The 16,599-nt window shown below is 59.8% G+C and overlaps 1 protein-coding gene across 50 annotated transcripts in view; it reads right to left on the bottom strand.

Moving 5' to 3' along the window:
• Positions 1–16,599, bottom strand: part of ABLIM2 (actin binding LIM protein family member 2) — a 161,358-nt gene that overhangs the window by 89,828 nt on the left and 54,931 nt on the right. For all 50 annotated transcript variants that reach the window (XR_014078864.1, XR_014078878.1, XR_014079118.1 and 47 more), the window contains 4 exons: positions 13,266–13,449; positions 10,412–10,527; positions 3,383–3,509; positions 169–262 (listed from right to left, as the gene is read on the bottom strand). Coding sequence is in view for 11 of the 50 variants with exons in the window: in XM_081577405.1 (XP_081433531.1) it covers positions 169–262; positions 3,383–3,509; positions 10,412–10,527; positions 13,266–13,449 (521 nt within the window). In the remaining 39 variants the exon portion in view is untranslated. The remainder of the gene's footprint in view (positions 1–168; positions 263–3,382; positions 3,510–10,411; positions 10,528–13,265; positions 13,450–16,599) is intronic.

Genomic DNA, 16,599 nt, shown 5'->3' with positions numbered 1-16,599 from the left:
TGGATTCCTGCACAAAGGCCCCTTCGGATCCTCTCGGTTAAGTCCCGGAGGGCAGGCAGGTCCCAGGGCCCACAGTAGGACTTAGCTCAGAGCTGCGAGTGCTGTGCTCAGGGTGGCAGAACCTGAAGGGCCGGATCCCAGGCTCCACCTCCAAGTTGGCCTCCTCACCTCCAGCACGTGTCCCGTGATGTACTTCTCACAGCCGTCGCAGCGGATCCCAAACTTGGTGTGATAGTCCGCCTCACAGTAGGGCAGCCCATCCCTGCAACCAGAGCCGGCAGTCAGGACGGGTGGGGGCACCCCGAGGACCCCCAAGGCCCAACAGTCCTCACCAATGAGAGGGGCTGTGTCCAAGGGGCAAACGCCCACTGCCTCCTACTCTGGATAACAGCGGGCCCTTGGGCGGCGTGTGCTGAGCACTTACTGGTTGCAGCACAGCCCCTCAGTCCCCCTAGCAGCCCGATGAGAAATACCACAGAGATCGCCCCATTTCACAGGTGGAGAAACCAAGGTACAAGAGGTGGGGCCGCCTGCCCAGGGGTGAGCGAGGGGCTGGTGGAGGGCTCCAGAGAGCCCAAGGAACCAAAGCTGAGTCTGGGAAATAAAAGAAGTTTCTGCAGACGCAATTCTTCATTCCAGTTCCTTCTGTCCAATGCTCAACATCCAGGTAGGGTGTGAAATGGTCTGTTTCCTCATCGGGTGGTTCCTGTTCCTTCTGGGGCATCCTTGCGAGCCAACAAGGGGGTCTGACAAAGCTGCCCACATCGGAGACCAGGTCTGGGAGTGACAAGACGCCAAGCGGGGCAGGTATTCCTTGGTACTGACCCTCACTGTCCCTGGGTGTGGCCCGGACCTTCTGCTGCTCAGGAAGGAGCAGGGGGACCACACGGCAACACGTTCCCGCAGCCTGTGTGCGGCGGGCCAGCTCTGTGCGGCACGTGGCTTGTGGCTTTTGGGATTATGGACTAGAGGGGAGTTTCTATCTGGGCAGCCGCGGGTGGGCCGCTCAGACGCTGGGATCCCTGCACCGGGCTGCAAGGACACAGCTGGCCTGCGAGTGTCGAAGGACAGGAAGGCAGGCACGGGCTTGAACACTGAGTGGCATGTGGTCAGAGCTCATTAGAAGTCGATCATAATTATCACGATGAGGTCGACCCAGCAGGGCACGTGGCAGTGATGGCGTCAGGACAGTGCCAGCGCTCCATGTGGGTGGGGTGGGGTGTGGCTGGGCAGTGGTGACTGGACAGGCTGCCACTCAGATCCCCAGTCCCAGCGGTCACTTAACCTGCCTGGGCCTTAGCTTCCTGTCTGTAAAGTGGGGGTCATAAGAGCATGGTCTGTGTATGACAAGGGGTGACCAGCGCCTGGCACTCGGTGCCTGAGGCCACTGTCACCATCATCACCAAACAGGATGGTCCCCCTCGCCCAGGCCCGGTCCATTAGGATCGGGTGTGGAGGCGGCTGGCATGGTGGGTGGTGGCAGGGGGCGTCTGGTACTCTGGTTCATCTCCCCCCAGCACTGCTGATGTGTTGCCTTGTCATCAGTTTGGTCTTGATTTCTGCTCAGCTGCCAACAGAAGGTAAGGTTTCTCGAGCTGTCAGGAGAAGGAGCTGATGGCACCCTCTTTTCCTTAAAGCTTGCGACCTTGTCTGGGTCCCACAGATGCTGGCAGGAGTGGACAGCCCTGGGGCGGGGTCCCGGCGCTTCTGGAAGCCTCAGTGAGAAAGCAGTCCTTCCTTGCACAGGAGACGGAACACGTCAATTGGGCCCCTAGGGTCCACCTTCAAATGCCCTGACCTCAGGGCCCCGATCACAGCCCCTCAAAAAGGCTGTACATGCAGCAAATCCAGGAGGTTCAAAGATAACATCTCCATGGCAACCTCAAGGCCCCTCCTCATGAGTTCCAGAGGCTGCTAAGTAACACCTACGCTGTGTGGGTGAGCTGCTGCACTCTGGGGGCTGGGGAGCATTTTATTTTAAGTGCTCCGTCCCCAAGGCCGCCTTTGCATGTCACTCACTCCTTCTCCTTACTATGAAACAGGCAGCAGAAACTCACCCAGCCTGACCCAGCCTGGACAGAGGCTCATCTTGGTTTCCCTGGCAATGCTTGATTTTGAGAGAACTGTAGGTCCAAACACATTTGTAAGAAGCAATACAGAGAAACCCAGAGAGCCTTCCCCAGGGTTCCCCAAAGCTCACACACCTTACAAAATTAGGGGACAAGGTCCACCAGGAAACTGACACAGGTACACGTAGTGACCGGACTCCCCCAGTGTACACTCTCCTCGCATGGACACGTGCACGCATGTACATGTGCCTGCTTCACTCTCTGCAGTTTTATTGCAGGAATTTTTTTTAATCCAACCAGTTCCTGTGATGGTTCTGTTCCCCCAGAGCATCAAGAACCAGCACAGCCTTTGACAGAACTTGTCCCAAACGCCCCTGGCTGGCAGGAGACAGCCGCTCTGTCCTCAGGGAAGCTGCTCCCTGAGCTCAGCTAGTGACACTTCCTTCTCCTGTGCTGTCGGGAGGCTCGCCATCCCGGGGGCTCTGGGGATTCGAACGCATCCCCCTCCTGGCCAACCAGCAGGGGCTTGGGCCCTGATCTGCACAAGCTCCCTCCCCACGCACCCCAAACTAGCCTCCCCTGTACCCTGAGCACCCGTCAGGGACCCTGCGTCAGCACCACGGCAGAGGACGGCTGCACCCGTGACCCCTGAGCCCGTCAGCCCTCCCTGGCTCTGCGGCCAGCAGCCTCGGCTGACCTCCACTTTGTGCTCGGCAGGGATCCGGGCGCCAGCGAGGGTGGCAGATCCCACAGGGAGGGCGACACCCAGGGACGGCGTTTGCCACAAGGTCAAAGGCGGGAGCGGTAACGTCTCGGCTCAGTGAACAGAAATGAGCGTCTCTGTATCAGGAAAGCCAGGCTGGTGCGGGGGGAGGGCGAGGGCTTTGGGACACACAGGCCATGTCCTAGCGTCCTGGCGGGGCTCGCCTTGCAGACTTGGGGTGGGGGCTGAGAGGCCGAGAGTGCAGGGTGGAGCACCGGAGGAGCCCCGCCCCCCTCCAAGCCGCAGGTGGGCCGGCCCCGCCCACTGGCTGATGTAGGGTGGACGCTGGAGGAGCCCCGCCCCCTCCAAGCCGCAGGTGGACCGGCCCCGCCCACTGGCTGATGTAGGGTGGGGCACCGGAGGAGCCCCGCCCCCTCCAAGCCGCAGGCGGGCCGGCCCCGCCCACTGGCTGATGTTGGGTGGACGCCGGAGGAGCCCCGCCCCCTCCAAGCCGCAGGCGGGCCGGCCCCGCCCACTGGCTGATGTTGGGTGGACGCCGGAGGAGCCCCGCCCCCTCCAAGCCGCAGGCGGGCCGGCCCCGCCCACTCACTTGCTGATGTACTCCGCGTTCAGCTGTTTGCCGCAGGTCTTGCACTTGAAACAGCCCAGGTGCCAGTGTTTGTCCAAGGCCACCAGGGACTGGCCATTCTTGATCTCGGCTCCGCAGCCCCCACAACCTGGAAGAAAGAACAGAGCACAGACGTCATCCTCCCGGGCGAGGGGCGCGGGGCTGGGGGAGCCCACAGCGCTGGGACGTCAGGCACGCGCCACGAGGGCAGGGACAGCGGGGGGGACAGAGGGGACCGTCCGGCATTGAAGGAGGACGCTATTACACGACAGCCGATGTGACCATGTGGAAAACAAACCCTGAAGCTCATTCGTGCATGCATTGAGAGCTGACTGCATGCAGTCCGGGCTGAGAGCCAGGGATACCGGGATGAACGGATGGAGGCCCCGCCTTTCAGAGATGGGCTTCCAGGCCTCCGGAAGCAGATGTGGACTCCGACAGGGGCCCTTGCACTGGGGGCTGTCCCGACAGGGAGGGTGCGGTGATGGCAGGAGGTCTGGTGGCCCCACTGCCCTCCTCTGTTGGCAGGTGGACTCTAACCCTAACCGTGCCCCCTAAGGAACGGTGCAGAGATATAGAGGTCGGGGGCCCCAACGCCTGACCTCCAAGTACTCGCCTGCCAGAATGCCCCTTCCAGGAAGCCCTCCAGCCTGGCCCCTGAGCTCCTTCTGTGCCACATCTCGGAGACCGGACACTCTGACCTCCTGCACTCCTGGTCCGGGTCCCAGCCCAGGTTGGAGCCAGGCCCCTGGTGACTGGTGCTCTCCCACCCATGGCCCCCAGCCTGCTCTGGGCTCCTGGCCGGCCCCCCACTCTGCCCCTCCAGCCATGCCCATCCCTGATTAAGCCACCCTGGGCCCTCACCTAGCGGGTGACCCCAGGCACATGCACGCTCTGTGCCAGCCTCAACCAGGGCCATTTTGCTCCTCGGGGCTTTTGGCAACGTCTGGAGACAATTCTGACCATCCCAGCCGGGTGGGGAGGGGTGCCCCCGGGGACTGGAGGCCAGGGATGCTCTGCACACCCTCCAGGACACAGGTCACCCCCACAGCAACGAATCATCAGGCCCCAAATGTCAACAGTGCCCAAGTCAACAAAGCCTGTTTGGAGCCTCGGTTCGGGTCTCCGCAAGTGGGCAAAGCAAAGGAGCCTCCTGGACCGTGCCGGACCCGTCTGGGAGGAGGCAGACCACTGGCAGTGGCTGGAACACGGACCTTGGAACCAGGCTGCCCCCCAAGCTGTGTGACAGTGACCGAGTCGCTTCACCTCTCTGTGCCCACTAAAACAGGGACGCACTTCATGGGGACGATAAAGGAACCAGCCTCACATAGCTGTTAGGGGGTAAAGAGGAGTAACAGAGGCCCGTGGGCTGGAAGATGCACTTGACAGACGAATAAGCGCATGTGAACACTGGAGTTACCCCTGCTACTGCTGAGAGGAAGCCCTTGGGAGAGGTTCACGTCTCCTCTCTGCCTCCGGCCGTGTCAGCAGCGCGCCCTCCCCCAGGGCAGGGTCCGAGGCTCAGGCCAATGTGCCACCTGCAGCTGCCGGGGGACGTGCCCCTCACCCCAGCCCCCTCACTCATCCCCCCTGAATTTGGGGTACAGTCTCATTAACAGTGAGCCGTGAACACGGAGGCCAGAGCAAGCTTCAAGGACCATTGTCATGGAGACAGCAATCATCCTTTTCTAAAAACATCTGGAGCTCAGCATGGGTTTGTACCGCTTTGCCAGTGATGGTGGAACCTTGTGTGAGGAATCCAGTTGACAACTGCTGTCAATGAGCGGGATGTCCTTGAGGGAGTGTGTCCGCACAGCCCAGGGCAGAGGTCACCTGGAAGGTGACCAAAGCCCACCACCCACTCGCTCTTGCAACCTCGACCTCCCTTTGCCATCACAGCAGCAGGATGGGGCTGGGCCCCTTCCCCAGCATGACCTTCTAGAATCTTCCAGACAGTTTCCTTGTTTCCCTTCAACTGCCCCCTCCTCTGCCAGACCTGGTCACAGGTTCAAGGCCTGGCCCTGTCACTAACAGGGTGCATGAGACCCAGGACGTGCCAGGGGCCTCTGGGCCCCAGCTGGGGACTTGGGGTGGGAGTGGGGTGAAGCCCACTGTCCGCTCAGATCTAACCGGGTCAGGGAACTCTGGGTCGAATCAGAGGGTGATCTTTGATGGCAAGGAACCAGCTAGGTTCTAAGTCTCAAAAGTGCCTGAGAAATTATGGGTTTGACCTGGGATTTCGCCAAGGAACTAGACCGAGTGGGAGGAGCTGTGAGCAGCCGCTGGGAAAGATAAAGCACGTTCAAGTGCATCTGTCTAGTCAAGGCCACGGTTTTTCCAGTGGTCATGTATGGATGTGAGAGTTGGCCCATAAAGAAAGCTGAGCGCTGCAGAATTGATGCTTCTGAACTGTGGTGTTGGAGAAGACTCTTGAGAGTCCCTTGGACTGCAAGGAGATCCAACCAGTCCATCCTAAAGGAAATCAGTCCTGGGAATTCACTGGAAGGACTGATGTTGAAGCTGAAACTCCAATACTTTGGCCACCTGATGCGAAGAGCTGACTCATTTGAAAAGACCCTGATGCTGGGAAAGATTGGGGGCAGGAGGAGAAGGGGATGACAGAGGATGAGATGGCTGGATGGCATCACCGACTCTATGGACATGAGTTTGGGTAAAGTCCGGGACTTGGTGATGAACAGGGAGGCCTGGCGTCCACGGGGTCGCAAAGAGTCAGACACGACTGAGGGACTGAACTGAAGTGAAATGCATCCCACTCTGCCCCAGGCCGTGACTGCAATGCGGTGGGGTGGGGCAGGAGGGATGTTGGTTCTGGGCACCCTATAAGGCAGATGCACCCCACAAGGCAGCCGGTGTGCCTGCTCCTCCCCTGGGACCCGGTTCCCCCCTTATCTGTCCATATTACCCCCTCATCGAACCTCACGGTCTCACCGCGGGAGAGGTTCACCCCATTTCCAGAAAGGGAGACTGAGGCTCCGGCCCCATCACCCACCCCTGAGCATGTGAACAGGGCAATGCCACGCGGGCAGAAGACACGGAGGAGTCCAGGGCCTCTGCCCAGGTGGTGAAGACCCACCCCACCTGTAGCCCCTCACCAGCACACACCCTGCAGAGGCCCCAGTGCCAGGGCCCCGCCCCCTCCTGCCCCTCTCCCCATCCCCTGACTTTGGTGGCCTCCGGGTCCTCAATCCGAGGGGGACCCCAGGTTCAGGTGTGACCCCATCCTGGCTGGAACCACGAGGGCTCCTCAACTTGGACAGAGTTGCCCCATCCAAGGCCTCAGGTTCCCACCTCCTGGCTGCCCCTGCCCCAGGCTGCCCCTCCAGGCCACCACCCACACCCACTACTGACCCCACGTCCATTCCCAAGGCCCAGAGTGGGGATACCGCTCACCCAGGGCACACAGGTGGTGAGAGGCAGGGTCCATTCCATGCAGCCAGGCTCAGAGCTGCCCCTCAACTGGTGTGGCGCTGGGCCCCTCTGAGCCAAGCCAGGGGTGCTCCGCACACCCTCCAGGACACAGGTCACCCCCACAGTGAAGAATCATCAGGCCCCAAAGGTCAACAGTGTCCAAATCAAGAAAGCCTGTTTGGAGCCTCAGTTCGGGTCTCTGCAAGTGGGCAAAGCAAAGGAGCCTCCTGGACCGTGCCAGGAGGCTGTAACCAGCTCCAACCAGCACCAATTCAGAGCTGGAGACTCAGGGGGCAGCCTGGAAAATGGGAGCCTGGCTGGGAGCAAAGGGGGCCCTCCGGGAGGACACCCTCGCCCAGGCAGTGGGAAAGGCAGCCCAGGGCGGAGCATCGTGGAGGCTCAGGTGTGAAGGGAGGTGGTGGACACCCAGAAGGAGGGGTGAATCCCTGCCTGGGGAAGGCATGGGCGTCCAGCCAGAAGCATGGATCCTGTTACCAAGCAACAGGCTCAGGCCAGAGAGAGGTTCAGGGCCCTGGGACCCAGCGAGACTCCCACGGAGTAGCTGGTCACTCTGATTTCCCCCGGGGAAGGCAGCCCCCAAAGGTGGCCACCTGCAGCTTTCCACCCTAGGCAGGAAGGATAGGGGCAGGAAGGGGCCGGGGGCAGGAAGGACGGGGGCAGAAAGGAAGGGGCTGGGGAGCAGGAAGGATGGGGGGCAGGAAGTGGCCGGGGGCAGGAAGGATGGGGTCAGGAAGGGGCTGGGGGGCAGGAAGGAAGGGGGCAGGAAGGGGCCGGGGGGTGGGGGCAGGAAGGACGGGGGGCAGGAAGGATGAGGGCAGGAAGGAAGGGGCTGGGGGGCAGGAAGGATGGGGGGCAGGAAGTGGCTGGGGGGCAGGAACGACGGGGCAGGAAGTGGCCGGGGGGCAGGAAGGATGGGGTCAGGAAGGGGCTGGAGGCAGGAAGGACGGGGGCCGGAAGGAAGGGGCTAGGGGGCAGGAAGGAAGGGGCTGGGGGGCAGGAAGGATGGGAGGCAGGAAGGGGCTGGGGGGCAGGAAGGACGGGGGCAGGAAGGACGGGGGGCAGGAAGGACGGGGGCAGGAAGGACGGGGGGCAGGAAGGACGGGGGCAGGAAGGACGGGGGGCAGGAAGGACGGGGGCAGGAAGGACGGGGGGCAGGAAGGACGGGGGCAGGAAGGACGGGGGGCAGGAAGGACGGGGAGCAGGAAGGATGGGAGGCAGGAAGGGGCTGGGGGGCAGGAAGGACGGGGGCAGGAAGGACGGGGAGCAGGAAGGGGGGGCCACAGGAAGGGCGGGGGAAGGAAGGGCGAGGGAAGGAAAGGACTGGGAATCTGAAACGTTGGGTCCCTCCCCCAGGGTCCCCCCACCGCCACGCCCTGCAGGGCAGACTGCGCTGCTCAGGCTCATGCTCCCAGTGCTCCCAACCCACCTGAGCACTCCCTCCCTCAACAGCCATCTCTGGCTCCCTACTGCCTCCAGGATGCAGTTGGAGCCCCCTGGCATGGCTTTGCCACTTGGTTTTGGTCTCTTTGGCATCACTTCCACCTCCTGCCCCCACACAGCAGCCCCCTTGTCCACTCACATGGGGGTGGCAGCTGCCCCTAGCTCATGCAGTACCCTCACCTCAGTGCCCACTTCCTGAAGTCTGCGCTTTAAGTTTCAGACCAAACGGCATCTCAGAAAGCCTCTGTTCACAGCGGGGCAGGCTCCCCTCTTTGGAGTTTAAAGGGCTTGGCTCAAACCTCAGCCCCGCCTGTCCCTCGCTGGACACCAGGCACCCAGCACATCCGCCCTCCCCGCCAGGCTCAGGGCACGTATGCTCCTGGAGAACGAGGGGGGATCCCCTGCCCTCAGGCTGCTCTGGGGACGAAAGGAGGCAGGAGCTGGGATGCGGAGATGTCTACACAGAAGCCAAGAGTTGGTGATGGATGTTCAGTGCTTTCTAGGCACAAAAATGAAGCTGAAGCTCCAACACTTCGGCCACCTGATGCAAAGAGCCAACTCCTTGGAAAAGACCTTGATGCTGGGAAAGGTTGAAGGCAGGAGGAGAATGGGATGACAGAGGATGAGATGGTTGGATGGCATCACCGAATCAATGGTCATGGGTTTGAGCAAACTCTGGGAGACAGTGACGGACAGGGAAACTTGGCGTGCTGCAGTCCATGGGGTCTCAGCGAGTTGGACACAACCGAGCGACTGAACAACAAGGCACAAAAATGGTCCTAAGCTGCCGATTATCACCGTGGACTGGGAGGAGGGGTAGCTTATATTATTAGACCATCTAAGGGGGAAGTGAGCATTTGTTTTTGAAAACACAAGTTTGATATTTTAAAATAAATTTCCATCTGCCCATGGCATTTTTTTAAATTCTCAAAAAGAAGTCTCAGACAATGAGTCTGTGGTTGGACGGGTTTCCCTTTTCACTCTGGCTGCTAGGATGCTCTGGACAAACTGTTCAAACTAATCCCTGCCTTTCTGAATTATGCTGTAATTTTTTTTTTTTTGCTATTTCAGATTAAATGATAATAGGATTGTTTGTTGGAGCACATCCTCAAATTCTTTAATCAATCCAGACCTCAGTTGCAGAGAAAGTTGTGAATGGAGACCTCTCCCTGCATACCCCAAAGCCACAGCCTCACCAGTGGGGCCTGCTCTGAGCTTGCCTCCCTGGGGATGAAGGCTTCACCACACTTATCAGATAAAATTCTTACCAGCCCCTGAAGCCAACATTTGGCTCCTAGGAGGATATGCAGTCTCCTCTGTGCAGATTTCAGTGTCAGGGACAAGGTGGGCTGGTGGGGAGGGGACTGCAAGCAAGGGGCTGGCTCTGGGGTCAGTAGAAACCCCTCCTCTGTCCCAGGACATATGGCCCTGGCCCTGGGGACACCACAGCGACCCTGCATGCAGGGTGGGCTCCGAACACCCCGTTTCTGCAGTGGTTGCTGCTGGGAGCAGTCCCGGAGCGCTGGGCTCCGTCCCCACCCCTCTATCCCATCTTTGGTACCAGAACAGCCACCCAGGCGGGGAGGCCAGCACCTCTCTGCCCCCGCCCTGCTCTCACTCTGCCCCACGTCCACAGGCTCCTGACAACCCCCTTCTCCATTCAGAAGCATGTATTGAGCACCCACTGTATACACACCTTGGCTCAGCTCCCAGGGGATGAAGCAGTTATCAGAGAGCTGTAGACCACAGGAGCCCAGAGGTCACTGCTCTCCTCATGGCCCTCCCTACGGGCTTCTGGATGGTGTGGAACAAACAGTGGGGAGCTGAGTGTGGGTGCTGGAGGGAGAGGACCAGAAGGAGGCCGGAAGGCTTCCTGTAGGAGGTGGCCTAGAGCCGGGCTGAAAGCAGAAGTACGCATGCGGGTGGGGGGTGGGGGCGTCACGGGCTGAGCCAAGGCTTGGAGGCAGGAGGGCCCCAGAGACCTCTGGCCCTGGTTCCCTTCGGTATGTTTAACAGCAGTTATCCATTTCCATTGCTTCCACTTTGGGTCCTGGTGTCGTCAGGCCTGCCTCCCGGCACCACCGCAGAGACCGCCCCCCCAACCCCGCCTCGCTCACTTACTCCAGAGGCCCTGGCACAGGGGCACGCTGCTGCCTGCTGACTTGGGCAGGGAGCACTTCTGGCACATGCATTCCTTGCCGTTGAAGGTCACTCGGTCCCCCGGCGGGAAGGGCGACCTGAAACACGACAGCGTGTTACCAGCTGGATCCCCCCACCCGGCTCCTCTCCAGGTGGAGCACCACCTCCCCTGGAGACCAGGCCCGGGACGCAGGGCCTCCCTGTGCAGGTATCTCCACGGCCCCTCCAGGCGGCCTCAGACTGGTCACTGGACGGCCTGGCCTCGGTCTCCTCATCACACCAGCAGGTGGAACCACAGGGCTGTGGGGAGGGCCGGTGGGGGCCGGCCGGCGCTTACACGTGGCGGCGAGCCACCTGATCCACTGGGCAGTCCAGGCTGGGGGCCTCCCGCATCCGACCCCGCCTCCTCTGACCATCCGGGACACTGCTTAGCTCAGTACTCAAGACAACAGCACCATTTACTGAACACCTACTGCTGCCAGGCCAGGTTCCACGACAGACTCCTTAATTCCTGCCTCCTCTAACAGCTGTTTAACATGCTTGTCCACGTGGGTCTTCATTTTCCTCTATCCGTGAGAAAACTGAAGTTCAGAGAAGGCAGTTAACTCTGCCAAGGACACACAGCTGCTGCCTTTCAGAACCAGAGTCAAACCTAGGCCTGTCTGGCTCCAGCGCTGCGTGGTTTGCCTTCCTGCCTCGGTCCCGCAGAAAGCTCGGCCACTAGGAGCGTGCAAGACTGCACGTTGGGTTCTGTCTTTATTTTGAAGCCCAGCATTTTGTTCACTGTGGTCTAAGATCCAAAGGCAGCTCTACAGGGTTCTCCTGCACTCTCGTTCCGCACGGCCCTCTCCCCTCGGCCACGCTGGTCTGTCTGCTGCTCTCTCGTATCGCTCTCTCCTAACCCAGGGAGGACGCCATGTCCTCCTTGGCTCAAGAAACAGCCTGCAGGTGGAATCTGGGTGATCACCGGGCTCCCGGCATTTGTCTCCTCTGTTAGTCCTGGGCTGCCTGTGCCCCAGTATCCCCCAAAACAGCTGTTTTGTCTATTTTTTCGTTTGTTTTCTAGTTGTTGATAGTGGATGGATAACTCCAGGCCTGGTGACTCCAGAACCACAGAGCCATCAGCTGTTATTTTTAAAAGAGTGGATCACAGAGGTGACTCTTCAAACCCGCGGTGATTATGTCTCTAAGCTACGTGCACAGAAATCAGACATGCAGATCACCCTTGGGGAAACTTGTCCCAGGCAGGCTGCCGTGACACACAGTGACCCTCCGTCAGAATTGCCCCTTGTCATTGTGACTTCCTGGCTCAGCACCTTCCCCCGCCCTTGACAAAGCTCCCATTTCTGTCTAGAGCAGAGGCTGTAACTACAGAAAACGGCTTCAGAACAGCACTCAAAAAAGTCCCCCTTCAGCTGCATGGGGTGAGACGGGGAATAGAGAGAAAACAGACCCAGAGGCCTGCAGTCTTTGCTTTCTAGAAATGGAACATCCCCCTGGGAGGGATGTACCTGGGGCTGCACAAGGAGGGGGAGGAGGGGGAGCGGGCAGGATGCCCACTGCCCGCTGACCCCTCTCCGAGCCCCAGAGTACAGGGCAGAGAGGGGAGTGGGTGCGGTCCCTCAGTCTGCCTCCAGGGACGACTCCCTGCCCACCTGCTCCATGCCGGGCTCCAGGCACCGGAGAGGCGTCTGATCCAGCCCCTGCCCACGGGCACTCACGTCGGGCAGCTCCAGGACACGGTGCCCAGAGGGGTGGTGGGGCCAGGATGGCAGCGGGCCCACGAGGAGAGGGGGAGGGCAGAGGCCCCGGGGGAGGCCGCTCTGGCTGCACCGCCGTGTCCCTGGTCGCTGTGCCCTGCAGGGTCTGGGCTAAGGCGGCTCCAATCACCAGTGCCAGCCCAGGGCCTGGCCCCGCGGAGGCGCTGAAAAACGCCTGCACAGATGCCCGAGTGAACGACAGGCCTGGAACACACCGTGCCGCTCCTCTCAGCTGGGCTGGGGCGCTCACAATTGCTCGTGGAGGCCATGGGAGTGGCATGGAGCAGTGACGGGCAGAGGGGGACGCAGGGACCCCAGCATGGAGGCCTTGGTAGGACTCTAGGCACGTGAGTTCTGGGCCCGAGCGGGAGAGCAGTTTGGGCGGAGTTTGGAGCGGGAGGGACCTGGGAAGACGCCTGTGCTGCCTGGTGGATTGTGCTGCCCACAGACCAGGGGCAGGGGCCACCGGTGGGGTGCACCCGGACAGCAGAGGAGAGTGGAGCGGCAGTGGGTGGGCTCGGAGGGGCTGAAGCGAGGGCACCGCGGCACCAACATGAGAGAAGGCACGGCAGAGGCGGCAGACAGGACAGGACCCTGCCAAGGGGGCCGAGGAGGTGGGGGCGGGGGAAGGAGAGAGCATCCCGGAAGCCATCGGTGGCCACGGGCAGCCTCGGCACCGACTGGCCTCTGCGTCCCTGAGAAAGGGCTCAGTCCTGTGCGGCAAGGGGCGGGGGGCCTGCAGGGCGTGGGGCTGGACGAAGGTGTGCCTCCATGCAGGGCCAGGGTCTGTCTGCCACGCTTGGCCCTGAGCCAGTGGGAGACAGGGAAGGAGGTGGGGGTGGGAGGGGGAGGAGGGAGGAAAGGAAGAGGGAGCAGGGAGGAGGGGAAAGGGGGAAGGGAGGAGGGAGGAGGGGGAAGGGAGGAGGGGGAAGGGAGGAGGGAGGAAAGGAAGAGGGAGCAGGGAGGAGGGGAAAGGGAGGAGGGAGAAGGGAGGGGGAGGAGGGGGAGGAGGGAGGAGGGAGAAGGGAGGGGGAGGAGGGGGAGGAGGGGGAGGAGGGAGACGGGCCCTCGCTCACCGGCAGACGGCGCACACAAAGCAGTCGGGGTGGTAGGTCTTGCCCAGAGCCGACACCACCTCGCCCTCGATGAAGCGGTCGCAGCTGAAGCAGCAGGTCCCGTACAGCCTCTGGTAGTCCTGCGTGCAGATGTACTCGCCCTGCCGCACGAAGAAGCCGCCCTCAGCCAGGTCACAGCCGCATGCTGGGGACACACACGGAGCCGAGTTAGCAGGCGACCACTGGCTCCCGGGTCCTGACGGGCCCTGGTGGGTCCCCCACCACACATGGGCCTCGAGGGGGACTCGGGGTGGCTCGCTGAACCCCTGGGACACCGGACTCCAGGCACAGACTCTAGCTTTGGCCCCTCAGCCTGGAGTTGAGTGGACCTCCTTGTGGAAGCCTCTAGAAAGAGACACCGGCCCAGGAAGAGAAGGAGGCTGTGCTGAGGGGCCAGTCCGGGGTCTCCTCACCTCCTTCAGACCCTCAGGGATGAAGTGGAGATGCCCACGAGTCCCCAACCCCTCCAGGGTGCTGTCCCCAGCACAGAAATACCAAATGGGGGAGGCGGTCAGTATCTGGGCACCTACTATGTGCTAGACCCTGTTCTGGATGGGAAGATTCCATAACAACAAATGAACAAATGATCACCCCCAGACCACAGTGAGGCTTCCTGTCTCCCCACACCCGTCTCCCCAAGTGTGGATGAGGCCAGACTCCCTGCAGGAGGGAGATAGGCCAGGCACGCAGGCACTGACCCTAACATACACCTCCTGTCCTGGGAGGACCTCGGGGACCTGCGGGGTGGAGGAGGGGGCGCCTTCTCTCAGGACAGACCCCAGGGCACGTGGGAGCCAGGTTTGGTTCCCGAGGCAGCAGACTTCATGCCCCTCCCTGTGGAGGACCAGCCTGCCATCCGGTCAGTTTGGGGTCTTCAAGCGTTGCAGCCCCTAAGCCAGGGTCTTGAAAAACTCTGCAGCCCATCTTCAAATCAATGCTTAAAAGTTTTCATCAAAACTTTAACTGAGGGAACTTCCCTGGTGGTCCAGCAGCTAAGACTCAGTGCTCCCAAGGAAAGGGGCCTGGGTTTGCGCCCTGGTCGGGGAACTAGACCCCACATCCCATAGCTAAGAGTTCACATGCGGCAACAGCCAAATACATAAACGAGCGTTTAAAGATTAACTGATTGCAGAGGATATCATTTCTGGGAAATTCTAAAAATGGGCAACTTTAACTAGTCAGTTGTAGATACCAAAGCAAGATCATGGATCTCTGTCTAAAAACCCAGAGCCAGGCTCTGAGTAAAAGCAGGCGTTTCACCTCGTCCCCCTTCTGCCTGGAAAGCCAATTTCCATCCCTCCCCCACAGAACCGTCTGCAAGAGGGGCGTTTCTGAGATGGAAAACGCCAATGGTTCTGCAACAAAAACCCGACAGTCCACATGGAACTCTATTTATTAGAAATTTCTTATGGTCATGCTGTGTCCGTGCCTGCTAAGTCATTTCAGTCGTGTCTGACTCTTTGCGACCCCACAGACTATATAGCCCGCCAGGCTTTTCTGTCCATAGGATTCTCCAGGCAGGAATACTGGAGTGGGTTGCCATCCCCTCCTCCAGGGGATCTTCTTGATCCAGGGATCGAACCAGCATCTTTTGTGTCTCCTGCATTTGCAGGCAGGTTGTTTAACACTAGAGCCACCTGGGAAGCCCTTTCTTATGGTCAGTTCAGTTCAGTCGAGTCACTCAATCATGTCCGACTCTTTGCGACCCCATGGACTGCAGCACGCCAGGCTTCCCTGTCCATCACCAACTCCCGGAGCTTACTCAAACTCATGTCCATTGAGGTGGTGATGTCATTCAACCATCTTATCCTCTGTCGTCTCCTTCTTCTCCAGCTTTGAATCTTTCCCAGCCTCAGGAACTTTTCCAGTGAGTCAGTTCTTCACATCAGGTGGCCAAATTATTGGAGTTTCAGCTTCAGCATCAGTCCTTCCAATGAATATTCAGGACTGCTCTCCTTTAGGATGGACTGGTTGGATCTCCTTGCAGTCCCAGGGACTCTCAAGAGTCTTCTCCAACACCACAGTTCAAAAGCATCAGTTCTTCGACGCTCAGCTTTCTTTATGGTCCAACTCTCACATCCATAAATGACTACTGGGAAAACCACAGCTTTGACTAGACAGACTTTTGTCAGCAAAGTTATGTCTCTGCTTTTTAATATGCTATCTAGGTTCTTATGGTCACAAGGCTCTAAATATTTAATAGCTTATTCTGGATGGGGTTGTTATTACAGCTACTAGTACAAACTAGTACTAGTAATACTTTACTAGTACTAGTAAAAAGCTAGTTACTAGTAAAAATTGCTAGTACAAAGCTATCAGAACAACACATATGATGGGGCTCCCCTGATGGTCCAGTGGTAAAGAATCTACCTGCCAGTGTAGGGGACACGTGTTCTGTCCCTGGTCTGGGAGGATTCCACATGCCGTGGGGCAACTGGGCCCATGCGCCACAGCTACTGAGCCAGAGGGCTGCAAGTACTGAAGGCTGCATGCCCTAAAGCCGGTGCTCCACAGCAAGAGAACCCACTGCAATGAGGAGCCCACACACTGCAACTAGAAAATAGCCCTGCTTGCTGCAACTAGGGAAAAGTCGCACAGTAACGAAGACCCAGCACAGCCAAGATAAACGCAGAAAATCAAGATACAACACATATGTTGTTATTACATGGATATTATCACTACACGGAGAGGGTAAAAGCCTTCTGCAGTGCAGGTCTTGATGACACGGATGGTGGCGGTGGAGAGGAGTTCCTGGTGTCTGACTGGGGAGCCCCGACCTCTGAATGGCGCCCTGTTTGGCGCCCTGCAGGTTCGGGAGGAGGGGGCAGCCGGACAGCCTCCCTTCAGCGCAGGTGGCTCCTCAGGCTGGTCAGTTTGGGAAGAGCTCTCTGGGAATCAGAATCTCTGGAGGGTCTCAGGGTCCCCAGGGCCGGGTCTTCCTGGTCCGGTCAGCAGCGCCTTTCAGCACACATGGTGCACCCTCCCTCAGCGGCCTGGGGGCTCCAGTGGCCCTGCCAGGGGGGACCCTCTCAGCTCAGCCCCCAGCCCCACATGGGGCGAGTGGTGGACCTCTCCTGGGTCTCCCCGTCTCCCATCCCCTTGCCCAGGACACAGGGGTGCACGTACCATTCCATGCTTGCAGCAGCCCGAGGGCTTGGAAATCCTTCCTTCCATGTCTCCAAAGAGCTGCTGGCTCTTTGGACATAAAGCTGAGCCACTGAGAGCCTGGATACCGGGGCTGCCTGGGTGATGCAGGCTCGCCCCATGCACCATGCTGTGTGCCCCTCGGCAGGTC

This window comes from Giraffa tippelskirchi, chromosome 1 (assembly GCF_054371585.1).
Source record: "Giraffa tippelskirchi isolate mGirTip1 chromosome 1, T2T-mGirTip1v1.2.pri, whole genome shotgun sequence".
In the NCBI taxonomy this organism is placed as follows: domain Eukaryota; kingdom Metazoa; phylum Chordata; class Mammalia; order Artiodactyla; family Giraffidae; genus Giraffa; species Giraffa tippelskirchi.
The sequence above is the reverse complement of the archived record's forward strand: the minus strand, read 5'-3'. Positions and strand labels throughout refer to the sequence as shown.